The 25,722-nt window shown below is 55.8% G+C and overlaps 2 protein-coding genes across 2 annotated transcripts; both read right to left on the reverse strand.

Annotated features, from left to right (window-relative positions):
* Nucleotides 1-499: 499 nt before the first annotated feature.
* Nucleotides 500-5,339, reverse strand: TEKT1 (tektin 1). The gene is made up of 7 exons (XM_072978422.2): nucleotides 4,565-5,339; nucleotides 4,125-4,290; nucleotides 2,588-2,716; nucleotides 1,988-2,131; nucleotides 1,521-1,743; nucleotides 1,089-1,285; nucleotides 500-756 (listed from the first exon to the last, which is right to left on the reverse strand). Exons 1-7 carry the CDS (start codon nucleotides 4,752-4,754, stop codon nucleotides 597-599), a joined length of 1,209 nt encoding a protein of 402 aa, XP_072834523.2. The 5' UTR covers nucleotides 4,755-5,339; the 3' UTR covers nucleotides 500-596.
* A 901-nt stretch (nucleotides 5,340-6,240) lies between these two features.
* Nucleotides 6,241-16,178, reverse strand: SMTNL2 (smoothelin like 2). The gene is made up of 9 exons (XM_072978421.2): nucleotides 15,113-16,178; nucleotides 10,340-10,445; nucleotides 9,832-10,083; nucleotides 9,387-9,452; nucleotides 9,004-9,052; nucleotides 8,661-8,828; nucleotides 8,305-8,422; nucleotides 8,006-8,157; nucleotides 6,241-7,785 (listed from the first exon to the last, which is right to left on the reverse strand). Exons 1-9 carry the CDS (start codon nucleotides 16,067-16,069, stop codon nucleotides 7,659-7,661), a joined length of 1,995 nt encoding a protein of 664 aa, XP_072834522.2. The 5' UTR covers nucleotides 16,070-16,178; the 3' UTR covers nucleotides 6,241-7,658.
* Between the last annotated feature and the right edge of the window lie 9,544 nt (nucleotides 16,179-25,722).

A 25,722-nucleotide genomic window follows, 5' to 3' on the forward strand; every position in this document is an offset into this window, starting at 1 on the left:
GAAATTGGCCGATGCAAGTTTTCACTTGAACGGTGACTTACTTGCACAGGGTCTAAATAAGCAGCGAACACATCACAAAGTGTGCGTGTGATTTGCTAGGTGTGTTGGGGGGGAGGAGCCATCCATGGCAGAACAGCACTCCCTTGCCAGTGCTCCACCCCCCGGGGCCACAAGGGTTGTTCAGCCAACAGCCACCTATGGAATGCAGGTAGTGCACACGCGCAGTGCGCAAAGCTCACACTGTTGTCGCAGTGAGAACTAAGGTGGGGAGCCCTGTGCCTTTGTTACTGCGCTGCGCTGGGGCTCCGTCTGCCCTGCCCCCATCTGCTTGGCCCTCTCGGGCTAATGAAGCTTGGAACCTGGCCACTTCTACGAGCCCCAAATCTCCCTCCCCGAACACAACTTTTAGTAGAAGGAGAGGAGCAGGTGAAGTCTGGCCGGGGGTTTCGAGGAGCCGCCCCCCCCCCCCAGAGCATCTGACAAACTGGGCCGACCGAGGTTTCAGAACTTAATCAGGTTTATTATCGCATAGGTCAGCAGAAGAGGTTCCAGAGGTACCAGGCCTGCTGGTGGGGGGTGGGGGTAAAAGTTTGGAGTCAATAGTCGTTGACGTTGATGGACTCCCTCATTTGCATGCAGAGGACCTCGTCAATGTAGAGAGTGTTGGCTTTGACCTGGATCTCTTCCTCCAGGGAGAGTTGGCGGCGGTTCAGGCCTTTCAGCTCGGCTTCCGCCTGATCCAGGGTCTCCTTCAGCCTAGGGAGGAGGACGAGGAAGGTTAGCAGACCCTGCTGGAGCTCCTCTGCAAGGTTCTGACACACCTGGAAAGATCATCCTCTTCCCCAGGCCCCAGCGTCACCATTCAATGACCTTGTCTGCTGCAGTTGGCAGAGAGCAAGATGCCGAGCTCTGTGCCAGAGTTTGGCCCCACTAGACATAAGGGGGAAATAGGAAGAGCAGAGGGCCCCAATTCAGGGAGTCTCTGGCTGAGCTGCAACAGAGCAACCCCCCCACACACACCCTGCTGCCACTCCTCCACTCCATCCAAGGAGCTCCAGGCCAGCCATTTCAGCCCCCGCCCTCCTTGCCTCTGGACATTACGGCTGATCTCCTGGGCCTCCCGCAGCAGCCACGCTTGTGCCTTGTCCCGGCAGAGCTCCACATTGGGGCGGTGGGTCCGGGCCTCCAAGCGCATCTGGGCCACCTTGGCCGGCCCCTCCTTGTCCATGATGGCTTTCTTCAGCGTTTCTATGTTCTTCTCCTGGGAGCTAATCTCTTGCATCACCTGCCAGGTACACACATAATGGGTGTGTGTGTGTGTGTGTGTGTGCCTGTCGGGTCTCATTGCTGCAGGCATAAAGAGACACCCCCATGACCCAAACCCACGGATGGCCCGACCCTCCTTGCCTGGCCCATCTTCACCCCTGCAGTCTTCCTCACCCCACGACTCTATCCCTGGAAAAAACCTGCAGCAGGCAGAATGGGGGAATCCTGGGCCAATCGACCCGCCCGGGCACTACCTTGTCCAGGTGATTCTCCAACTTGTTCTTGGCCTCCTTGGTCTCCTTGACCTGGTTCTGGAAGGCCACGTTGACCGTCTTGTTCTGCTTGCGCATGTCGCTGGCCGTCTGGGAGAGGATGCTGTCGATCAAGGCTCGGAGGGCCAGCGAGTTGTTCCGCTGCTTGTCCGCCTTCTCCACATTCGCGTTGGAGAAATCCGCCCACTCCTCAGGACTCACGGAACTGCCACGGAGACCACCAGAGCAAGGGGAAGGTCAGGCCCCACAAGGCTCCTCAACGCACTTCTTCTGGAGCCCAAAGGCCTGATCTTCCATAGTTTTGCCTTTTCCCCCCTTCAAAGCCTTCTAAGTTGGCCGCTCTCCCAACATCTTGTACCAGGGAGTTCCAACGTCTGACTTTGCTTGCAACCCCGTATGTGTGCCTTCCTGCTTTCCCCATCCCAGTCTTCTCTGTTTACAAGACTTACTTTTCCTCCACCTTCACCACGTTTTGCGCGTATCTGAGGTCCGGCGTGTTGTTGGTAAGGCTGGAGCAAAAATGGTCTATTGTCAAGGCCGTGAACTTGTCCTTCAGGTCTTGTTCCAGATTGTACTTGGCCGAGCGGTTCAGCCTGAAATGAGAGAAGCAGTGCTTGCAATAAAAACATGCAAAGTTCTGAATTGCACAGGATGCCGGTTTCAGAAGGCACCAGCGTTGGGGCAGAAATTGCATGCAACAGCAGCGTTCTTGCAGCAAGAGTGTGCACATCCCAGATCAGAAGCTGCCAAAGGCGCTCCCTGTGCCTTAGCCACATGGACTATGTAGTCATGAGGCTGTCCATATGCAGCTCAGTCCAGGCACACCGGCTGAGATCTGTTCTGGGTAGATCAAAAGAGGTGCCAGGTATTGCTCCACCAAGACCCTCCCGTCTCCCTTCCAAGCTCCACAAACGGGCCTGAGTGTTAAATCTCCTTGTGAGAGCCACTCTGCCTAAATAGGCAGCCTGCTTTTCAATTACTCGGTTGCGCTATCCCAGGAGGCACACGGACTTCCCTCTGCACCTTCGCTCCTGGCCTCACCACAGTACCTGATTTGCTCGCTGGCCTGCTCCAGGGTGCGCTCCAGCAGAGCAATCACCCCCTGGAAAACCTCCACTTCCTTGATCAGCTCCCTCTCGACTTCATCATGGACCAGGTCAATCCCAACACGTCTCTCGCTGAAAGGAAGGGAGGAGAAAAGTTGAAGAGTCTCCCAGGTTTTCCCTTCACACACTTGCGGGGGTGGTGGAAACTGGTGTGTGCATAAATTAGGAGGTAGAAGGGCTCCCTTTACGAGGGTGAGCCTGCAGGAATATTTTTTTGGCTTTTTTCTTGTTGCAAGGAGGACTGGATGAAACTTTCTCTTTAGGCAAGTTTTCCTTCAGTGTTTACCCTCTGGTCGTTTGGTCCTTTTTAATATTTGTATACTTGTTTTAGCTCTATATTTTCCTTTAATTATGTAAGCTGCCTGTTTTCTACTCATTATTCTTAACTTTAAACATTGTCTTTTAAGGATGTAAATCACCATGTATACTCACTGATTTCAGCTTTCAGTGTTGTCTTTAAAGGACGTAAGCTTAGGTCCTTTTTTAAGGAGAACGGTGGGGTAAAAATATTTTAAATAATTTAAATACATGAACTTTTAAATCTTAAAAGAAAGTGAATTCTGATTACTGAAAGTTCCTCAATGCCGTAGAAACCTAATTTCTTATCTTGGAGCAGCACCTTCTCCCATAGGGAACCCAAGGCTCACCAAACTAAAACTATTTTTAAAAATCAATAATTTGAAACACATGATATAAATTTAATATTAAAAACAATTAAAACATAGATCAAAATCAATATTTTTTTAAAAAAATTAAAATAATAATTAAAAAATCTCTAAATTCATAAATAGATGGATGTGCAGTGTGCAGACTTAGCCACCAGAGCAGACACCAGTTTAAGGTTCCCTGTAGCTCTGTTGGGAATTAACTCCGTTCTTTGTCTTGGAGCGCCATCTCGTAGTCAACCCTCTGCGGTGCAGCCTGCTTGCCTCTTGTCTATTCGTGACCTCACAAATAAATAGGGGTTAGATTTGAGCGACAGAGACATGGTGGGGCTGCGGGTTAAACCGCAGGAGCCTCTGTGCTGCAAGGTCAGAAGACCAGCCATCGCAAGATCGAATCCACCTGACGGAGTGATCTCCCGTCGCTTGTCCCAGCTCCTGCCAACCTAGCAGTTTGAAAGCATGTAAAAATGCAAGTAGATAAATAGGTACAATTACAGTGGGAAGGTAATGGTATTCCGTGTCTAGTTGCACTGGCCACGTGATCACCGAAAGTGTCTACGGACAAACCCTGGCTCTATGGCTTGGAAACGGGGATGAGCACCGCGCCCCAGAGTCGGGCACGACTGAACTAAATGTCAAGGGGAACCTTTACCTAAGTTTGAGCATTGCACCTGGCTGATCTCTGCCCAGAGAAACACCTTATTCCTCTTATTGTCCTTGTATTTCCTATTGTGATACAAAGGGTGATATAAAGGACGGACTTTGTCCGTCACATCATCGGATTATTTGTATTCCTCATCCATTGGCCTTCTCACCGGTTGAGGAGACACTCCTGCGCAATCAGGAGGGGCCCCTTGCAGCCCTCCAGGGCCTTCTCCAGCCGGGTCCGGAAGGCCAGCAGCACCTCCGTCTCCTTGGCAATCTGGTCGAGTTTGTCATCCAGCTGCTGCTTCCAGAATTTGAGCTCCTCTAATCTCTGCTCTGCAGGAGAGAGAAGACAAGGGCTCGCTCTGTCCAACGGAGAAGGAGACAAATCAAGACGACACCCCCCAAAAATGTGGGGGTCTCTCCCTCCAGCTGTCTTCTGGACCCCCAGAAGAGGACCCTTTCACCAACACGATTGTGGGACAACTCAGTGACCAGGTGGAGAAACCTGAGTAAAAGACAGGATTCTGGCTCCCAGGGGGAATCACACCGTCGCAGGAAAAGTTCTTTTTTCGTACGAGGGCTCCCACCTCAGGCCCTCCATTATTACCGAGCCGTTTGTTGACCTCGCTCTGGGACTTCTGGGTCGCCCTTTCGGTCTCGTCCACCAGGCGCTGACTCTCATCCACCAGCCGCTCGGAGCGGGACCGCTGGGCCTCAGCCCCGCTGTACTGGGCCTTGTTGGCGATGTGCCACTCGGGGGGCAAGAACTTGGGGGGCGCTTGCATCAGCTTGGCCATGGTGGCTCCTGGATCGTCCTAGGAAGGCAACGGGTGAGGGACAGAGCCGGGTCAGTGTGGAAAGGGGCTGAGCCTCTGCCCCCCCCCTCCTGAGATGGGGAGACCCCCACCCCTCTTGTCTTTACTCTTTGGGGCCTCTCTCTGGCTCTTTTCAGCCACCGCCCCCCAGCCCTGAACCTGACTGCTCTGCCCGCGATGGGGTCCCCAGGGAGGGGGCAGCTAAGGGGGCTCCAAAGTTCAGCCCCTCCCCCATATCGCCCAGGGGCTTTTAAGAAGCCCCCTCCCACTAGAAGGCGGTGGACGAGGGTGCAGAGGAGCAGAATACACGTGTCCAGAGAGACATGTGAAATGTGGAGCTGCCCTTGATTGGGGGGGAGAGACCCTTGGAGAACCACCCCCCCGGAGAGGCTCAAAGGCGGTGCCCACGCTTGGATCAAAGAGAGGCCGCGTGGGTTTCCCGTGCACTCTGCACGCGCTCAGAGGCGCCCCTCCTTTTTCTTTGCATAGGGGGGGCTGCTGCAAATCTCACGCTGCCCAATGAGAAGCCGGTCCTCCGACACCCCCCACCCACGAGCCCGGCCCGAGGCGTCTCCTCTCTCCCCACCCCCCTTTTGCACCGCGGCGCCTCCTCGCCTGCCTGCCTGCCCGCCGGCCTTCCTCCCTCCCTCCCTTCGCGGCGCGCGCCTTGCAAGTTCCCCGGGTCCGGCCGGCCAGGAACCGAGGGCAACAAACGCCGTCGCCGTGGAGACGGGAGGACGCAGGGGCGGGGCCAGGTTCCCGAACGCGGTCGGGATTGGCCGCCCGGCGCCCCGCCTCCCCGGGCGTGAAGGAAAGGAGCGACACGTGCGCCGGTCTCGGAGACCCGCGGGGCGTCTGAATTCCCTTCTCTCCCCCGTGGCGTGGCGGGCGCTTGCGGTCGAGGTGACGTCGCTCCCCGCCCCAGCCCGGGAGCAGCGGCCGGCGAGACGGACCAGGTAAGTCGCTGGGTGGCCCCCGGAGGGGAGCGGGCAGCTGTTTGGGAGGGATTCCCCCTTTCCGCGGGGTTCCAACTGCCCCCACTCCATCTCGGGGGTGGGGGGAAAAACCCATCCCCCAAGGGCCTCACCTGCAAAAGGAGACCACCCCCCCCCCCCCCGTGGCAGTCCCCGGCGGGCAGGAGGGGGTATCCTCGCCTCCTTTGCCTCCGGGATCTCTCCTCCTCCCGGGTCTGGAGGGACAGCTGCAAAGTCAATCTCCCCCCGCCCGGACTTGGAGGGGGGGGCGGCCACGTGTGCGAGAGGCTACCTGAACCCCATGGGAAGTGTGCCGTGTTGGAAGAGACCCCCCCCCCCCAGGTTTCAGGTGCTCCGATTTCCATCCAGGCAGCAAAAGCGATGCTAAAGGCACTCCGAAGCCTTACAGGTGTGGTCCCAGCGGAACCCACCCACCCACCAGGAGGATCCCGCCCCCTTGGGGCATCTACAGAGAGAGATTTGCAATCACCTCGTTCACATTTTTTTTTATTATTCATATATAAGAATTATACAGACACCTTTAAGAGATCAGCAAGGAGCCATTCCCCACAGACAGAAAGCTTTGACTGGCCTGGGCAAGGTTGTGGTCGCGGTGTGTGAAGGGTCACTTGGGTCTCCAGTGGGTGCAGCAGCTCTTTGAGAAGCCGGGGTGGGGGTGGGGATCACGTAGCAGATTTTGAGGATGTGGGAGGACCCACCCCCAGAAATGAGGGCTGGCTTGGAGGGCTAGTGCTGGCTGAGAACTCTTATGGATGGGAACGTTCCAATTTGGGGGGGGGGGAGGAAGAGGAATCCCCCAGCCAGTGTGGCCACCTCCCCAGCCAGGTGTAACTCGGCTGAGGACTCAGCCCCTGCCAGTTGTTAAACAGCAGATGGCTGTGCTACTTTTTGTGCCTCTGAGCATGTGCAGAGTCCCTTTTCTTCTCCGTGATATACAGCCCTCTGACATGATCCGGGATTTAAAAAACGTCTCCTTGGGAGGGTTTCCTTCCCTCACAACCCTCCCCCCTCGGAGTGTGTGGTACCTTTTTTTGGTATGTGAGGGTGGGGGCAGTGGGCAGCCGTTCTGGGTTTGGCGCAGAATTCTGCTGCCCAGGAAGCCCTGTTTTGCAAAGCTGGAGGTGGGGGGGAATGAGATGCCACTGGCCCCCCTTTTTTAAAGGGGAATGGGGATCTCCAAGTGGAAGAAAGGTGGTCGGGGCCACAGAGGGGTGTCCCTTCCATGGTCTTTCCCAGAAAAATGTATGCAAATGTATGCCTGGGCTTAATTTTATCCAGTGGGGGCAAGGCCAGAGGCATCTATGTGGTACCTTCTCTGGCGGTTGTAAACTCAGCTGGGTACCTGTGGCCCAGCTGGGCTACCGTGGGGGGGGCAAAATTCAGCCCCCTTCTCAGCTGCTGTGGAACCCGGTTCCCGTCACCCCCAGTCACAGGCCAGCAACCTCAGGCTCCCCATTGCCCACCCCCAGCAGATGTCTGCCTGAGGCAGGAAGGAGGATGGATGGAGAGTGGACATCTTCTCCTGCTCGGCCATCAGGGCATCCTTTGAAGGGACTGGGCGCTGATGGGGCTGCTCGCTCCGTCGCCCTTGCCGGATCGTAAGCAAGAAGCAGGGCCCTGTGGGGAGCCGCCCCTTAATGGGGACCTTCGGAGTGGAAGGGAGAGAAGCGGTTTCCCCCAATGGCTACTGGAGGGGAACCTGCAGAAGCCACCCCCAGGACCTGGGAGGGCACCATAGCTGCTTGCCCCTCGGTCTCCCCTCGGCTCAGGGCACGCCCTCTGAGCCACTCCAGGGGTCGTGCTCTCATGCCAGGCACCCGAGGGCAACGGGTGGGAGTGCCAAAGCCACTGCGGGCAAGGGGCCCCGCTCCTGCAGCGCCCCAGCCTGGCTTCACTCAAAGCGCCGGAGGTGGTTGTAGAGGGACTGGACGTAGGTGAAGACGCACATGGGGTCCGGTTTGCGGCCCATGGCCATCATGTCCTCCACTTCGATCAAGCGGTCGCAGCCGGCCATTTTCCTAGGGAAGGAGGCCAAAGGTCAAGTCAGGGCGGACGCCGAAGGAAGACCCACCGCCCCACCACCTCGGAAAGGAAGCTCCGGCGGGCCAGGGCCCCCGATTTCTACACCTTTCCCTCTGCTAGGCATGAACTGCACAAATTGCCCTCTTGCACCCAGAGCACCTGGGGGGGGCTGCAGGAGTCGCTGAAGCAGCCCCCCCCAAAAAAAAACCCACTTACTCGGCTGCAGAAAACGCCGTCTCGAAGTTCTCCTTCCGCTTGCTGGGGTCCCGAGCCTGGTAGTCGAACGCTTCGGGGAAGAAGGAATGGACGAGGGCGCAGAAGGCCATCCCGTCGCTCCAACTGGAGGAGAAGTTCTGCAGGTCGATGTGCTGGAAGGCAAAGGCTGGGGTTCAGGGGGGGGCCATCCTGACGCGGAAAAGGTTGGGTGCCAAGTCGGGGCAGGGCAGTGCCTGCCTGGGGGGGGGCTCGGCCCCAAGCAGCGGAGGGCAGGATCAGGTGGGGGCAGCTCTACCCACCTTGTAGCCGATGGTTTTGGAGCGGCACCAATCCAGGAGAATCTGTTTGATGCTGCTGGCGCTCGCCACCCCAAAGCTCTGGGACCTCTTCAGCTTCGGCCGGCCCTCGCCTTTTCCCCTGGGCGAAGAACCGGAGAAGGTCAGAGTCCCAAACCTACCCACCGAATCGATAACTCCCATGGAGCACCTCCAGCAGCCACCTTCTCCTTAAGGATGAGCTGCAGGCAGGTTCTCCACTTTCCATGCCCCAAACTCCCACCCCTGGCTGCCCCCTGCCCCTGTTTGCCTGAACTCCCCCCCCCCCGCAGACCCACAGTTGCAAAAGGGCTGGATTGGGCCCAGAAGGAACCACGTACTTCCCAGTGTCCTGCTCAAATTTCTCAAAGAGGGCTTTTCTGGCTTGGGCCCCGGAGGTGCGGGGCAGCGTCTGAGACCTCACCAGCTCCTTCCGCTTCTCTGCTGGCCGGGGCTGGACTGCCGGAGGTGGGGAGTGGGATTGTGGGGCCAACCCCTGCCGGCTGGCACTGCATAGGAAAGGGAGATGTTTAGACAACGTTCCACGGGATCCACGCAGCAGAAGGGGGTGAATCCACTGCATCGGCTGCACAGGGAGACCGTCGGTGCACCGTTCTCTCCCTGGCATGGCGTGTGATGCTGGCAACCGCCAGCCCCAGGTGTAGCTGCCCTGTGCGAGCTCACCTTTCATAGCTCACGCTGGACACAGACTTTGTCACAGAGGAGAACAGCTCTGCACAGAAAGAGAAAGGGAGAAATCAGCTCACCTTGCCATGCTTCCTCCTCCTAAAGCAGCGAAACCCAGCTTGGATCTCCCTCCGGCACCTTAAGCTAGACTGCCCTCTGACCTGGAGGTTCTACCCATCCCCACTGCTAACCACCCCTGCTAGACGTCTTAAGGCTGGGAAAAGTCTGCCTAGTTCTGGAATGGAATAACTGGTCCTACAGCCCTCCTGCCCGAATGCCGTTCCCCCCCCCCCCCCCGTTGACCTTCCATGAAGATCAACCGGCCGCATCTAGAAGCGTTGAGCCAAGGGGCATAGAGTGCATCTCAGGAAGCCTCTGACCTGCATTGAGGGAGGTGCTCGTCGTCCGCGTGGAACTCGCGCTCCAGTTCCTCACAGGGCTTGAACCTTTCCGGTTGGTTGGAGGAAGGAAGGAAGGAAAGAGAATGATAAAGAATTGAGTAGAAAAAGATGCCCCCCCCCCCAACGGCCACTGTGTTTCCTCTTGGGATTTCTTCGGGAAGACGAGAGAGAAGCCCGCAGGCAGCCTGCCAGCCGCCTGGAGCAAAGCAGCTGCTGCTCTTCTCTGCTGTTGAATGGACGGACAGAGGGGTTTCTGCCTGAGGAGGCAGTGGGAGAGATTTCCGCCTGTGGGTTTGCTCTCTGCTGCCTGCTGGGGAAGGAAAGGGTTGCAACGGAGGCAGGTCAGGAAAGGCTGAAGCAGAACAGCAGCAGCCACTGCCGGGAGCAGAAGCCATAAGATGGTGGTGGGGAAGACCCTTCTCACCTGCTTGGTTGGGGGATGCTTTTGGCTCAGCCTCGCCGGGACCATCACTCAGGGGGCCCCCTGGGGAGGTGGGGGAGACCGGCGACCTGACAGTTTCTCCGGAAAAGGTTTCCGAAACCCGGGTCACCGCGGTCACCGGGAGGTGTGGCATCCGGGCGGACACGGCCGGCGCGTGGGCCTCGAGGGGAGCAGCTGACGCTGGAGGAGATGGGGGAGAGGCGGGGGCGGCTTCCTGGGAGTGCCAGCCCAGACCTAAGGAGAGGAACAAGCGAGAGGTTCGAAGCAGCTTTGAGTTCTGTCTGGAGTCAAACGTGATTCAAATCCAAAGCCCTCCCCCCCGCCCGGGGACCTTTTGCTCCCATCTCTTGAGAGAGGGAGGGCAGGAAAGCAGCGGACCCACACGCCCCTCCCCATAAGAGATCTACCGGTGCTATGAAGCCCCAGAAAGGCTCGCCTGAACCCAAAGCTCTCCTCCAAGGAAGACAACACACCCCAAACAACTTCCCACCTGGTCCGTTCTCCTCCTGCCCTTCCCTCGCCCTTCCACGAGGCTGGTGCCCGTTCTCGGTACTGGCCCTGGAGACGCGATGGCTCCGTTCCTCAAAGTCCAGACTCTGCGAAAGCAAGGGGAGAAGGCAGCTGTGGGTCAGGAATGGGGGAAGGAAGGAGTCGGCAGCTTCCGTCTGGGGTTGCTGGAGGGAGGGAAGGAAGGAGCCCCCAGCCCCTCACAAGGCTCTGCTGTACCTGTGTGTGTGTGTGTGTGTTTTGGGGGGCTGTTAGTTTCTCGGCTCCTCTTGTCCCAATCAATGGGGTGAGTGGAGCATCCACATCGTGCTTCTTCACTTGTGGATGTTTAATGACATGCAAGAGATCCCCACCCCACACCCTTGCCAAACCTGGCCAGCTGTCCTTCTCCAGGGTTCAGGTGAGCTGAGCAGCCACCCTCCAGTTCGAGAAGGCTTCAGCCCCCCAGCCCCACAAAAGGCCTTCTGCTCCCTGCCAGGTGCATGGCCTGGCAGAGCCTCTTCTCACTTGGCCCCACAGAGAACTGCCTTCGTCTCCGTGGTCCTCGCCTCTCCTTCAGCCCTGGATGCTGAGCGGCTGGCCTTCCCCCTCGCTGGCTATCAGCTCAGCAGAGACTCTAAGTAGCTGCATGAGAAGAAGCCCATGCCTGCTGGCACACACATGCTGGAGAGGTGGAGGGGCCCGTTCTCTGCCTCTCCTGGTTACACCCCCAAAGAGCTGTGATCTAAACCCAGGCCGTCAGCCCTGGAGATACTGGAGAGGAATGGGATCTGTTTTCTGACGGGCAAAGTCCACTGGCTGCCTCCCCATTCCCTTTTCTCCTCTGTGGGCTTCAGTTCTGAGCCCCTGGGTGCTGGCCAGCAGAAAACACCAGAGAGGGACATGAAGGGGCCATCCCTCACCGTGCACTGGCTGGTGACCCTCTCTGGCCACGGCGACACTTGGCCAGAGACCAAGCCTCTCCCTGCCTCCCAAAGCCAGCCCTCAGATGCCTTGCCCGCCACAGGAGAAAAAACACAGCTGTTGTTTATGGGCTGCCCAGCCAATGTTAAGAGATGGTCTCTGTTGCACTTCAGAAAAGATGATCTAGATCACAGCCCTCGTGGGGAGCTCAGCCAGACAGGGGCTGCTGGGTCCAGGGTCATGCTCTGCAGAGCTGGCTTTGGTTTGTACCAGGGCAGAAAGAAGTCCAGGCAGTGATGGATGGAGCAGAAGACATTTCCTGCACAAGAAGGATGATGCTGTGTGCTTCCTGCATCTTTTGCACCAACTTGCAATGCAACTGTGTAAAGGAAACGCTCATGGCTGAAAACTTTAATGCTCCGACCTGGAGCATCAGTGCACCCACCACAGGCTACTCTCCCAAGGCAGAGCCGAGCAAGGTTCGTTTTGCCAGTGCACAGCACTGGCTGGCCAGTACTTGTAACATCACAAACTCCTCCCTGTGCTACAGCTCTGTGGTGTGTTTTTGTGGCAATTTCAAAATGGTTTTAACTTGTGAAATTGTGTTTTGTTTCTTTGCATGAAAAGAAGAACGGTTTATAAAGTGATCAATAAAAGTGAAGGTGCAAGACAGGAAGCTGGCTCTGTGTGTGCATTTCTCACAAGGGACGTGTACTCCGTGTCCAGTAAAGGCAATGTACAGGAAAAACAGCTCCTCAACCAAAAGGAATTTAATCTGTTTAAAGAGACCCACAAGCTCCTTTTAAAGCCACATTCTGGCTTGGGAAGAACAGGAATATACTATGTCTAGAGAAGTGGATTTTTATCAATGAAAGTTCACTCCAAAACAAATGTATTAGTTTTTAAAGGGCCAAAATACTTTGACCTCCCTGCCCCGCTTTAGTTTGGCCAACAAGCTGAGAGAGACTAACATAGATGTCCCTTTGGAAACTAACATATGATGGCTTCACATTCAAGGAAATGCCTTGTAGATGCAGATTTTAATTCTGTGCTTGACCTCAGGAAGCACAAGCTGTCATTCTGGCCTGGCCGTCTCTGAAACATGACTTTGATCCAGCAGCCGCTCGTGTGAGTCACACCAGGGGCTGCTGAAATGCAAAGCGATCTTCCACGAAAGCTGCTGGTTAGCAGCTGCCTTGGTCAATTAGAGCAGTGGTTCTTAACCTTTTTGAAAGAAACGCCCCTTGAGCCATTGAGGAAGTTATCGCCCCTCTCCCCGCAGTGATGATATCTTATTTATTTATTTATTTATTTATTTATTTATTTATTTATTTATTTATTTATTTATTTATTTATTTATTTAAGACACTTAAATGCAATGATCCCTGAAAACAAAATTCAATTTCAAGAAAATGAAATGCCTCCAAAAAGTAACATTTAATGATTTAGTTGCAAGCGAATTTTAAGACGCAAAAAGAAATATAAAAAGGGCATAAAAACAAACCGCAGTGCAGGAACTAAAAATTTCAAGACAAAAACTCTGAACCTAAATTAAGATTGGAGGAAAATATATATTCATGCACATTGTAAAAAGGCTGCAGCCATCTTCACAGATTTGGCTTGCTCCAGCACCACCCTACCACCCCCCTTCTGCTCCAGCGCCCCCACACCACCCCTTTTCGTTCTACTGCCCCCCTAAAAAATGAAATCACCCCCTGGGGGGCATTATCGCCCACGTTAAGAACCACTGAATTAGAGGATGGGTAAGGAGAGCAAGACCTCCCACCACCACCCCACCCTGAGCAGCATCCAGAAAGCTGGGAAGGAGGAGAGAGATTTGGAGTGGAGAAAGCCGTCTCCAAGGGGAGAGGAGAGGGGCCGATGGAAGCACGGATATGCATCCAGCACCTTGGCTCAAAGCAGAGGGACCACAGAAAGGCCATTGGAGGCAGAAGGAAGCCATGCAGAGGAACTACAAGAAAGACCGAGAGCAGACCAGCCTTTGCTGATACATCTGTGCCCTCCTCTCTTCCCTGCACCTGCTTAGTGAGGATGGTACCCTTTCCTTCCCAAGGGGACATTTCTGCACCAGTGTGAACTTGGGGAGGGTGAGCATCCCCACATGGCCAGACCTGCAGCAGAAGATGGAGAGAACAAGCCCCTGCTTCTAGGCTCCCACCCTCTTTTGCCCCAGCTGTCTGCCTCTGCTTGCTTCTCCCCCTCCCTGTAACCTAAGCCGATGCGGCTGCTCCGCCACACGAAAGCCATTCATCATCTCGACAGAAAGGCAGGAGCTGCTTGCTGCTGGCTGGGCCCTTCCTTTCCTTTCCCAGGAAGGAGAGACCCAGTCGGCTGGCTTGGACTCAGAACCCTGCGCCAGGGTCGGCTTGGAGGAACACAAAACTCCATCAGGACAACAGGGGGAATGCAGACACACACACACCGCCGGACAGTGAGGGGAACTGACTCTCCAGGAAGAACCAGATCTGTGCCCGAGGCTGAAAGGCAACTTTGCAAAGCAGCCGGGCTTCTTCCTGGCTGGGTGATTTGCATCATGCACTAGGAAGAAGGGGCCCAGGGGGAAAGGCCCCTTTTTGCTGATGCCAATCCCTCTGTCGGAACTAGAGTCTCCGCAGGACAAACTGAAGCAGGCTCGGGTGTGGAGATGTGTGTGTTCAACCCCCCCTCGCCATCACCATGCCCGCATGGATGGTCCTGGAGAGGAGAAGGGGTGAGGGTCTGTGGATGCTCCAGTGTCCCCAGCGTTCCCAACCAGCTCTGTGCCCACGTCTTTTCCGGCGCAGCCAACCGAAGAAAAGGCGATGCGAGTGAGAAGCTGGCGAGCGGGCAAGGGGGTCCAAGAAAGCCAGCATCAGGGGTGCAGAGAGAGCAGCTCGGGTCCTTCAGCTGTGGCTGGTGAGCTGGAGCACCGAACCTGCTGGGCACAAGACTGGATGATTGCCAGGGGCCTGCCAGGGCTCCTTGTGAGCCAGCGTCTCGCTGGGGCCAATGTTTAAGGCCCAGATCCCTGGGGGACCTGAAGGCCCAGGCTCTCAGCTTCTCGGGTGGCAGCAAAGAGAAGCCAGCAGGTGCCACCAAGAGCAGCAGCTTCTCCATCTGATACCCGGGTTGAGAAATCCTGGTGGGGATGATTCCTCTGCGGGAGGCAGGACATCACGTCCTGAGCAAAGAGGCCTCCCCCTCCTCCGTCTATTTTGGGGCTTGGCAAGCGGTCGCTCCTTCCTTAAAGGTCCGGAGAACAGACCTCAAGTCCATTCCTGCGCCAGCCTCAGCGGAAGCTGCCAGCCTGCTTCCTTCCTTTTCACCAGATCCCTGAACGGAGGATCTGGAGCTACCCCAGGGATCATCTCTAACCCATCTGCCACCCTTTGCTTCTGGCCACCTAAGGAGCCAGTTCCAGAAACAGCTTTTGGTATTGGCTTTCATGCGTGAAGCGCATGAGAAGCAAAAGAATAGACCTCCCTCCCCACATAGAGCAACCACAGCCTCCACCTCGAGGCAAGTTCTCTGCACATGCTCAGGGGTCCTCCTGTCTTTTCCTTCCAGTCCAAGCAGACCCTCTCAGGCGGGCGGCGCTTGACGGCCGGAAGCATCGGCTGGACAGCTGAAGCCCGGGCCCTCTTTCCTCCGCGAGCCCCAAGAGTTGCGGCAGAGAGAGGAAGGGGCGGCCCAGAGGGAGCGGCTCCCTTGCGGGCCAGCTTGGAAGAGGCGACTGGGAGCCTGCGTTTCTGGCACCGGCCGTTCAGCGCTGGCGGCGGCCGCCGACGGAACGCGCGGCCCCATGACAGGCCCCGAGGACGGCCCTTTGGCCCCCCCTTGGCCGGCGCCTTACCTGGCTCTTGCCTGCGAGCGCCAGCTTGGCGTGGCTGGCGAAACGGGCGGCGCCGGAGGGCTCGGCGTCCGGGGGGAGCTGCTGCTGCTGCTGCTGGGCGGCCCGCCCGAGGCTCTCCACCTGCCGCGCCAGGCTCTCCACCTGGCCGCGCAGCCGCTGGTTGTCCCGCTGGAGCTCGGCCACCGTGTGGCTCAGCGGGGTGGCCAGGCGCAGCACCTCCGCCACTTGCCGGTCCACGCCGGTCTTGAAGGCCTGGATGTCCACGTGGATCTCCCGGACGGCCCCGCGCAAGGTCTCCTCGTAGCGGCCCAGCGCCTCGCACACCGTCTGCGCGTCCTGGCTGCTCAGGTCGCCCGGGTCGCTCGACGGCAAGGAACGCGCCGGCCCGCTCACCTCCATGGCCGGCGATCCCCGCGCAAGCGGCGCCGAGGCTGACCGCCCGCCCGCCTTGCTCTGGATCGCGCGCAAGCCGAGTCCCCGAGCGGCGCTGCCGCTGCTGCCCGACACCGCCGGGCGAAGCTGCCCTCTTGTCCGGCGGCGCTGCGCCTCTGGCGGACCTCCCTGGGCTCGCGTCACTCTTCTCGATGGCCGTCGGACTTTGGTTTTTATAGGCGGCGGCTGGGCGGAGGGGCGGACGGACCGCGAGGAGGGGGGAAGGAGGAGGAGGAGGAGAGGGAGGCCCCGCGGAGCTGGTCGGGCGGACGAGCGAGCCGGCGCCTGGTCGCCTTGTAGGCAGGCAGGGAGGCAGGTTTGGGGCTGGCGGTCCTGGGGCGGAAGGGCCACCTCGCCGGAGGGGCTGCTTGCTTCCCAGGGAGCCGGACCGGTCCCCTCACTCCGGCCGCGCCCTGCCTGCCCGATCTCCCAGGGGGAGCCCCTGGTTCCTTCCCCCCCCCCCAGCCTTCGTGTTGTGTCCGGAGACCGGCCAGGGGAGCCGCGTTCGCTCGCCCCCCCTCCCATCCACGAGATGCCTACGCACCCGTTTTCGCCTTTCTGTCGCCTGTCCCCATTGACCCACTGGCCCGAGGGGTGGCCGGAGATTCCTCCCCACTCCAAGGGGGCCAGGAAAGCGCCTGGAGGATTTTCTGCCTAACTGAGATCAGGATACTGTATTCCCCTTCTGCTCTCCTCGATTCCCTTTTCTTCAGAGTTTAGCTGCACTCCTCACAGCCGGTGGGGGAAGAAATCGGGGTATTTTGGGGGGGGGGATCAGGAAAATGTCATCTATGACTGTGGTTTGACCTCGAATGAGGTGTTAAGAGCCATCAAGGTACAAAAAACATCTGCTCCTGCTCTGTAGAGACACACACTCTTCCTGCAGCCTGCATGTTCTGGCCCTCTGCACATGGGCTGGGGGTCACGGTAGGGATCGCCAGAAAGGTGGTCTACAATTCCAGCCTCCCAGTTGGGTTTGCTTCCCTGCACCCTGAGGTTCCTTTCCTGACCCGAATCCAGAGGTGAAGGGCAGAGGTCCCCCCTCGCCCCCCCCACACTGCCAACTGCAATCGGATCCCTTTGTTGCCTAAGGGAGCACCTGAACCAGAGGGGGGTTTTCTGGGGGTGAAATAGGGGTCTCGGTTGCTCCTTTCCTTGCATCTCACCAAGTAGAGAGCTGTGCCCTGAGGCTGTGAGTTGGGGGGGAGCCAGCGCCCCCCCCACAAGAGTAGTGGCTTTAAGGAACTGGTGCCAAAGCCAGCTCCACATCTTCAAGGTTTGCATCATAAAGCAGGAGTCAGACGCCCTGATCTTTGGCAGCCGGGTGGCTGTAATAAATAACTGGAATGTCAGGTAGCTAAATTGCAGAGAGGGGCAGTTGCCCTTTGAGTGGGACAGCAGGATGCTTATTATGCTGATTACGGTGGCTTTGCTGAGGGAACACAAGGGACCCTGACAGGAAGGCTGTCTTCCTCCTCCCTCCCTCCCCCCCCCTCCGGCAGAGGAGGGGATCCAGAACCAGGCCGTGGGCATCCGCCTGGAAGCCAGGAGGGAGAGAAGCCTGGTCGGAGGTGGCTAAAGAGGGTGCGGGCGCTGTGGCCTCCCTCAGCACCACCCTGGATGGGGGCCGTGGGGCACTGTGCACCTACAGGGATCACCGCCGCTCTGCTCTGTGCTTCTGGGGGAGCCCATGGGCTCACGGGTAGGATCAGCCGTGGGAATAGTGGGGGCACCTTTGACTGGAGGTCTCCTCTCATGCTGCCCAAGGGGAGAGCCAGGTTGGCAGGTGGTGCTCAGTCCCTTTGCCGGGCTGTGGTTTGGGGTGCCGTGAGAGGGGGAGGACAGGACTTTAGACGAGGAACTCCATCTGTGCAACCTGGTTCTGCCTCTCTTCGGGCCTCTCTTTCCCTCCAAAGCCCCCCCCCCGAGCTTTAAATGGCCCTGACTCGAGGTAGGCACTAAAGGGGGTAGAGAAAGAGGGCACCTCCAGGGCCTTGGCTTTGTCTGGCCCTTTGGCCGCTTTCATACTTCCAAAAAGTGCCACCCTGTTCTCCCTCCCTCCCTCCCTCCTGGTACCTGCCCGGCTGCTGCCAGGGCATTACGTAGGGCAGCCAGGAATGAAGCGTACGGCCCACCTTGGCGCCTTGAGATAAGTTCAGGAGGTGCCTCAGGGAGAGTCCCCAGATAGCCGAAGGAAGGAGGGAAGGAAGCTGCGGAATGTGCTTTTTCTTTGAGGAGGGCCCGGTGGGGGTGGCGGCTGGGAGAGAAGAGCCATCCTGCCCCCCCCCCCCCCAGCCTGGGAAGCGGGACTGTCTGTGGAAAAAGCTTTAACCGAGTGGTGGGTCTCGGAGCTGAGACGCAGGACTGCTTCTCTCACACCGGCTACAAGGAGCCACCACACCACCTCTCGTGCAAAGGAAGAGGGCTGCTAGGTTTCCTATCTTGGAGGGGGGGGGCTTTTAAAAAAAATCCTTCAGTTTGTCTAGAAAATCTCTCTCTCTCTCTCTCTCTCTCTCTCTCTCTCTCTCTCTCTCTCTCTCTCTCTCTGGAGGTCTAGACTGAGAGGCAATAAAGGGTGGAAACACCCTCCATCAAAAGGAGAAAACTCAATTCTGTCTCATCAGGGTGTGTTCGGTGGTTGGATGCTGGAGAAAGTGCCTTGAAAAGCATGTGGCCCAGAGGAAGGAAATCCTCTGTGATGAAACACGCCCCCCCCCAAGTGGTAGAGAATTTAATGCAGACATGCCCGGTTCCCATCCCAGATGGCCTAACCAGTCGCCTCCAACTCGTGGTCACGATTCGGGACCAGCAGCGCCAGGATGGCACATGCCACCTTCCCCCTCTGGCAGGCTGTGCCTCCCCTGCAGGGCGGGTGGGACCCCTTGGCCTTATTGGGGCAGAACCAGCCGCCCTCGCTGTAAATCAAGGGTAGGTCCTCCCTCCTGGCACCCACCGGGAGAGGAAGTGCAGGAAGTCTTTCTTTGCGCCAGCTGGATCTTGGCCTGGAGACCAAGCCAACCCACGTGGAGCAGCCAAGCGATCCGTTACCACATATTAGGTTTTTCTGGGGAGTCCCATCCGGCCTCGGAGAGTTACTATTTTAAGCCTCCCGCACGGCAGGAGGTGAAGCCCTCCCTGCCAACCTGTTTCTGAGCGCAAAGGCTCCATCGGAGGAGCCCTCCCCCACCCCACCCCGGCCCCCTTCCCCTGCTCCCACCAGCAGGATCACATTTTCCACCTCCTCCGTTGACTTTTCTCATGGCCTCCTCAGCAGGATTATCTTGCTGGAAGCTCAGGATATCTCTGGCCAGGGAGGGAGGAGCAAATGAATCTGCTTTTTCTTCTGCCTGTTGTGAAAACAAGGTGCTGGAGGGACTTAGAACATCGCCAGCCCTGCCAACTTTTTTGCTCTTTAAAGCTCTGCTCAAGAGGCAGGCATTCCTGGAAGCAGGTCTGTTGTTGTTGGTTAAGTGGTCTCTAACTTATGGAAACCCCATGAATGAGCTATCTCCAAAATGTCCTCAACCGCCTTGCTCAGCTCTTGAAAACTCAAGATTGTGGCTTCCTTAAGTTTAGTGAGTACATCTGTCCTGTACTGGGTCTTCTTCTTTTCCTGCTGTCTTCAACTTTTCCCAACATGATTGTCTGTTTCAGAGAAGCCTGCCTTCTCATGGTGGTACCCAAAGTAGGACAGCCTCCATTTCAACACTTTTGATCTTGGCCTTGGTTTCTACTGACCCATCCTTACACTTGATGATCTTTTCTCATTCCTTCTTTGCTGCCTCTCCAATTCTCAGTCTTCTGATTTCTTGGCTGCATTCTCCATTTGGATTCTCCAAGGTATACTAAATCTTTAATTGTTTCAATTTCTTCATTGTTAAGGATAAAGTTGTGTAGTTCTTCTGTTGTCATGATTTTTGTCTTCTTAACATTCAACTGCAGTCCTGCTTTGGCACTTTCTTCTTTTACCTTCCCTAACGGTGGTTTCGCATCATTGCTGCTTCCTGCCAGTAAGATGGTATCATCTGCATGTCTTGGATTATTGAGGTTCCTTCTTCTAATTTTCACTCCTCCTGCATCTGAATCTCCTGCTTTCTGTATGGTGTGTTCTGCATACAGATTAAACTGATAACGGGATAAAATGTACCCATGACAGACATCTTTGCCTATAGGAAACCATTCTGTCTCTCCGTATTCTGTCCTAAGGGTAACTTCTTGTCCATAGTACAAGTTACACACCAAACAATCAAGTGTTCAAGCACACCCATTTCTTTCACAACAGCCCATAGTTTCTTGTGACTTACACATTCAGAGGCTTTGCTTAGTCTAAAAAGCATAAACTGATATTCTGAAATCCTTTGGTGTGCTTCAGTAGCCAGTGGATTTTTGCGATATGGTCTCAAATGCCTCTTCCTTTTCATGATCTGTCCCTCAGTGGCAGCTCAGCCCTGTTGATCTAAGTTCTGCCCTATGTTGAAATGAGCCTGAACTTCTACTTCCCATCTCATCACCACCCTTGCCCTGAAGTCCCTCTGGATAAAAAAAAAAAATGCTTCCACACCCCCAAGTGTGTGCGTTGTTAACTCCAGAATATCTTCTGACTGCAGTTGCTGGAATCCCCAGCTGGATTCTAGCTTTTCTCTCATGAGAAGACCCTGGTTTGAGCACCTTCTTCTTTGCTAGGTTATGTTGGCTCTTTCTGCAGGCCCCTGTTCTGCTCCCTCGGGAGGAGATCATGGCTACTTCTGGAAAAACAACAACAACACACAAGTGCTTCCAGAGCAAGGCTCTTTTTACAAGCCAACAGAAAGTACCAAAACCTAAGTCTTTTCCCCCTTAAAGAAGCCCATGACTTCTGCCAAAAGTGGTAGAAGGTGTTCTGTAAAGCCCCATAAAATCCAGAGTGTGGGGCAGAGTCTTTGCAAAAGCCTCTAGAAGCACCTGATGAGAAAGTGCCCCCCTTGGTCTTGTTAGCCACCAACTCCAGGCTTGCTCCCAGCTACAGGCTTGCTCCCAGCTACTTGAAGCCCCTTTCCTGGGTTCCTGCAGCCAACTGTCTCCGAGGCAGATCTGGGTTGGGGGGATTCAGCCCCCACCATTTGGGGCTGGCCGGCAGCATGGGCATAAGAAAGGATGATGGAAGGTGTGAAACCCCAGAGCACCGCAGGGCCCTCTGCATCCACGGGCGACTCCAGCCCAGTTGCAGAGGTTTCAGCAGGTTCCGACATGCTAGGGGCTGTGCATTTCCCAGCCATTGTGGCCGGATCCTGGTCATTGAGGCTGGAACAGTTGAAGGCTCTTCCAGCACTCCGTGCCCACCGACTGAGCTCGTCCCAGCTGCATGGACATGAGAAGGAAGCCTGGGGCCACCGTAGGGGGGGGGGAGCTGCCTGGCTTGTTTTAGAGACCTGGGAGGGGGGTGTAATTTTTTTGGGGGGGGGTCTTCTCTCTGCTGACACAGGCGCACTCTCTCTGCCTCAAAGTGTGAACCGGGGAACGGTTTTTGGCAAACAGCTGAAGGAGAGGAGTCGGCACTCGGGGTTGGCCCACAGCCAGGGGGCTCTGGGCTGGCAAAAATAGCCCAGAAGAGAGCGGCCGCTTTTCTGAGTCATCTCTGCTTGGTGCTGACTGAGATCTTGATGGCAGAGAAGTTGCAGATACCTGCGGGGGGAGAGGGGGGTGCTGAGACCAAGAGCAAACGAGAGAGGGTGGCCCCAAAGCCAGCAAGCAGTTGTGAGGGGTCCCATGCTGTGTGTGCGCGTGGGGGGGGGTTCTGCTGTGGCAAAAAGGAAAGCTCCCCACCCCCCCCCGGAAAGCCCTGTGCTGGTCACCAGCAGCTTTCCAGGCCAATTCAAAAAAAATTGGTAAACGTTGAACAGCACCGACTGCGATTTTAATTAGTTTATCTAATCTGTTTTTAATCAGATTGGCCAGCACTTTGAACGCTAGCACAAGCTTTTGAAGACTCAACAACGCCGGACCTCGCACACGGACGTTGGCTCTCCGCCTTCCTTGTTTTGCACTTTCCAACTAAATGCAAAGGGCCTGATCCAGACTGAGATCGGCGCTTCCAGGTAAGGGGGAGGTTGCCATATTTCCTGCCCGTAGCTGGGTCACCTGAATTCACCCCCCCCCCACTGCACAAGAGAACTAAACAAGAGAAAGCCCCCCCCCCGTCCAGAGCCCTAGAAACCCCCAGCACCTGCTCTTCGGGTTAAGGCACTGAGCCGCAGAATGGAAAGCCCGGATCAGGTGGGCCAGATCCAGGTTAGGTCCAGACCCTTGTTGGCGAGCCAGTACAGAAGGTTGTATGACTCGTCCAGCTGTTTCTCTTGTGGGTGCTGGGGATTGGTAGGGAATTGAGGTCACCAGCGTTGCCCTGGATGGATCCACGCAGGTGCTTCCAGCCCCGCCTGCCTGGCCTGGCATCCTGGCACCGCCACTTGCCCGCCGGAGCCCCAAAGCAGCTTCTGTCCTCCCGGGGGGGGGGGCAAGCAGAGGACCAGGGGATGCTCGGCGTCCCGTCCCTGTGCCTCGGGCTCGCTCTGCTGCCATGGTTGCAAAAAGTTGTTTCCCAGTGTTGACTCCAAGCAAGGGTTGGACTGTCGGGGTGGGGGTTGGGGGGGCTCCCGAAGCAGTGGTGGAAGCCCAGAGGAGGCCCAGGGGCCGCATGCATTCCTCGGGCGGCTCCCATTCTTTCCAGAGCAGGGTCTTGCTGGCTGTGCAACCTGACACCTCGGCAGGACCCAGGCCAGCTGGCCTCGGAGGGGCCGGCGCTTGAGGCTGCCACCTGTCTGGGCTGAGGGACAGGTGGGGAAAAGGTTTTCGAGCCGCGCAGCCCTGGGGCAGGGAATGAAGGCTCCCAACGGGGCTCCATCTTTTCTCTCCCGGAGCCACCTTGCCAAGGGACAGAGGTGGGACGGACTGCGCCGAAGCGGAGGAGCTCAACCCGGGCCCAAGGATGGTCCTCAGGGAAGGCTCTGGTCAACCACACACACACCCCTCTCCTCCCCGCCAGCCTCTTCTCTCTCCCCCCCCCCCGCACCCTTGGCATCTCTCAGGCCATCTACGGAGGGCATTCCATAGACTCTCTGTCTTCCCCAGGAGAAGGACATTCTCTGGCCTCCCTTGAGCGCCGGCCAGCCAGTCTCCCTCCCCGAAGAGGATTGTGTGCTGATAGCTTGATCGCTGGCTCAGCCCCCCCTCGCCTGCCCCTCCAACACATTCCTGGCGCTTGAGAGCAAATACCCGGTGTGCTGAGCGGATGGTGTTGTGCACCCCCCCTCCGGTCTTGCAGCCCTGCCTGCCCTCTTTCTGGTGGCAGTTCTCCAGGGAGGGGATGTGGGGAGATGCACGTGGGCCCCCAAGCTCGGGGAGGGACAGGGTCAGCAGGGCTTGTCCTGCATGGAGGTGCCTCCGTCTGGACGTCTTGTCTCATGTCCATGTGAAGGTGTGGAGAATAAGAGTGTGCCGTCCGCAGATGTAACAGTGGAAAAAGAGGATGAAATAAAGAGTCAACGAGATAGTGGCGAAAGTAAAGAAGAAAAGGGAAAGGAGACAGAAGAGAAAGAGGGGGAGGTGAAGATAGAGGTGTGTTTGGCAGACGAAGAGTGGGAGGAGTCTGAAGTGACAGTTGGAGGGGGGTATAAGAACGAGGAGGGGGTGGTGTGGTTCAGTTCAGTGGTGGAGGCTTATGAGAGGAAGAAGAGGGAGGACAGACAGAGAGCTTTTGAAAGGGTTCGCTACCAGGGGTTGTTAAGAGATTTTCCCCATTTGAAAGAAGGTGGCTTGTTGCCCGATCCACCTACTGTGACTGAGACTTTCCTGCGAAAATTAGTGAAAGAGTGGAATGTAATTGTGGCGCCCAGAGAGCTAGAGATTCAGCGAGAACGTGCCTGGATGACAGCTGAGGAGCACGAAGGTCCCGACGAAAGAGGATGGTACCGACACAAGTGCTGTGGGACCATTTGTGCCATGAGGAGTCTCCCTCCTCCTCAGAAGGAGCCGCGGGGATCTTGTGGGATCCGCCGCCTGTAACTCCCTGGGAGTTTGATCAAAGTTTAAATGTTATTGAAAACGGCCTGTTGCCAAGTTTGAAACCGTTGAACCCATTTAAAGATGTGCAGGTGGGAGAGGAGATGAATAAAAGTTCCAATGTTAACGTTATACGGACTCAGTCTGACTTATTTTCCGCCGAAAACAAGGGGCTGCCTGAAGGAAAGGACCAACTTTCTTGCAGTGGCGCCCAACGTGGGGCAGCCCCTAAGGCGGAGAATGAAGAGGTAAGCGAGCTACGTCGGACTATACAGCATCAAGCGAAATTAATAGAAAATTTAGCCGAGCAACAAACTTTATTAACGAGGCAGTTATGGCAGTTGAATTCAGGAGAAGAAAGGGTTAAGAATGAGTGGAAAGAGGCGAGGAACCCCTGGGTAGCCAACCCAACCCCCATACGAATGCAAAAGATGAGTAATACCGATGATCCTGAGGCATATTTACATACTTTTGAAAGAGTAGCTACAGCGGCCGGGTGGCCTAAAGAACAGTGGACATTGATTTTAATTCCATGTTTGACAGGAGTATTACAAGAGGTGATTGACACATTATCTGTCCAAGAAGCCGCACAGTATGAAATAGTAAAAGGCGCCATTTTACAGACTTTGAACTTAACTGAAGAAGCTTATAGGAAAAAGTTCCGGGAGTTGAGATTCAAATCAGGGATGCATCCGCGCCCAATAAGCCAGCGCATGAAGGCCAACGTAATTAGGTGGATCAAACCCGAAGATAAGACAAAGGACGAAATTATTGAGACAGTAGTGATGGAACATTTAATTTCTACATTGTCTAACAATATGAGGAGCTGGGTTCAAAGAAATAGGCCAAAGAAGTTAGAAGAGGCGATTCACCTCATAGAGAACTATTGCGCGGCGGAGGAAGGAAGTAAGGAGTACACAGGCGGAAACTCTGACAAGGCACGCCCACCGGACAAGATGGCGACCGGAGGCAGCAACACACCGCGTGGTCCGATGTCTTTCTCCGCGATCGGCAGAGGCAGACCCGCTAACTTCGAGCCGATGCGCCCTAAGCCAACCCGCCCCATCACCTACGATCAGAGGTTGTTCGAGCCCGGCACAGGGCTGAAGGAGGGCAAAGATGGCAAGCCCGTGTGTTTCGACTGCGGCCGCCCGGGCCATGTTCGGCGGCAATGCCCTGGGCTGGATTGTTCGTGGGTAGGCCAAAATAATGAACCGGTTAAATTGATGGGGTCTGAAAGAGAAGGTTGGGAGGTGATGGTTTTGGTTAACGGCCACGAAAAGAGGGCATTGATAGATACTGGATGCAGTAAAACGTTGGTGCGTCAGTTAGAAGGAACCGAAGTAGAGGATGAAGTGTCGGTGAGATGCATCCATGGGGATTCTAAAAAATATGCGACGGTCTGGGCTAACGTGCAAATTGGGAATGATTGTCGGAGAATGAAAGTTGGGATAGCCCCGGGACTTTCAAGGGAAATGTTGTTAGGACGTGATTGGGAAGGGGCTAGTGAATTGTTAAACAAGAAAGAGGGTTTGGTTGGAGAATGCGAAATAAGCCAAATCGAAACTGATTTTGGAAAAGAAGTTTCTAGGGAACAAACAAGGATGTGGCAACAAGACGACCCTACATTACAAGAGGTATTAAAGAAAGCACAACCCACAGGGACTATTATTCAGGGACAGGAGGGGTTTGAACTGGAAGAGGGATTATTGTACCATGTGAATCGAGAAGGTGAAAAACAACTGGTGGTACCAATGAAATGGAGGAAAGATGTGTTAAAAGTAGCTCATGATGTACCTACTGCAGGTCATTTGGCTAATGAAAAAATGATAGCTCGAATATCTCAGAGGTTTTGGTGGCCGGGAATGCAAAAAGAAATACAACAATTCTGTAGAACGTGTAAAGAGTGTCAGATGACCCAAATGAAACCCAGACCAGGAGCTCCTTTGGTACCTATGCCCCTTGTAGATCATCCCTTCGACAGAATAGGAAGTGACATAGTAGGACCTCTTACAAAGTCTGCAGGAGGGCATACTCATATTCTAGTATTAATTGATTATGCAACAAGATATCCAGAAGCTATACCTTTAAGGTCAACTACTGCCAAAGTAATCGCGAAAGAGCTAATGCAGGTGTTTACTCGG

Source organism: Pogona vitticeps, chromosome 7 (genome assembly GCF_051106095.1).
Source record: "Pogona vitticeps strain Pit_001003342236 chromosome 7, PviZW2.1, whole genome shotgun sequence".
Lineage (NCBI taxonomy): Eukaryota > Metazoa > Chordata > Lepidosauria > Squamata > Agamidae > Pogona > Pogona vitticeps.

Bases quoted from the DNA above. Each gene is read 5' to 3' on its own strand.
- SMTNL2 (XM_072978421.2), bottom strand. From the start codon at position 16,069: ATGGGAGGGGGGGCGAGCGAACGCGGCTCCCCTGGCCGGTCTCCGGAC. The intron at 10,446-15,112 runs GTAAGGCGCCGG...TTGCTTTCGCAG, and splicing joins CGCTCGCAGGCAAGAGCCAG to AGTCTGGACTTTGAGGAACG. The intron at 9,453-9,831 runs GTGAGAAGGGTC...CCAACCGGAAAG, and splicing joins AGCATCCCCCAACCAAGCAG to GTTCAAGCCCTGTGAGGAAC.
- TEKT1 (XM_072978422.2), bottom strand. From the start codon at position 4,754: ATGGCCAAGCTGATGCAAGCGCCCCCCAAGTTCTTGCCCCCCGAGTGG. The intron at 2,132-2,587 runs GTACTGTGGTGA...CTCTCATTTCAG, and splicing joins CAGGCCAGCGAGCAAATCAG to GCTGAACCGCTCGGCCAAGT. The intron at 1,744-1,987 runs GTAAGTCTTGTA...TCTCCGTGGCAG, and splicing joins GTGGTGAAGGTGGAGGAAAA to TTCCGTGAGTCCTGAGGAGT.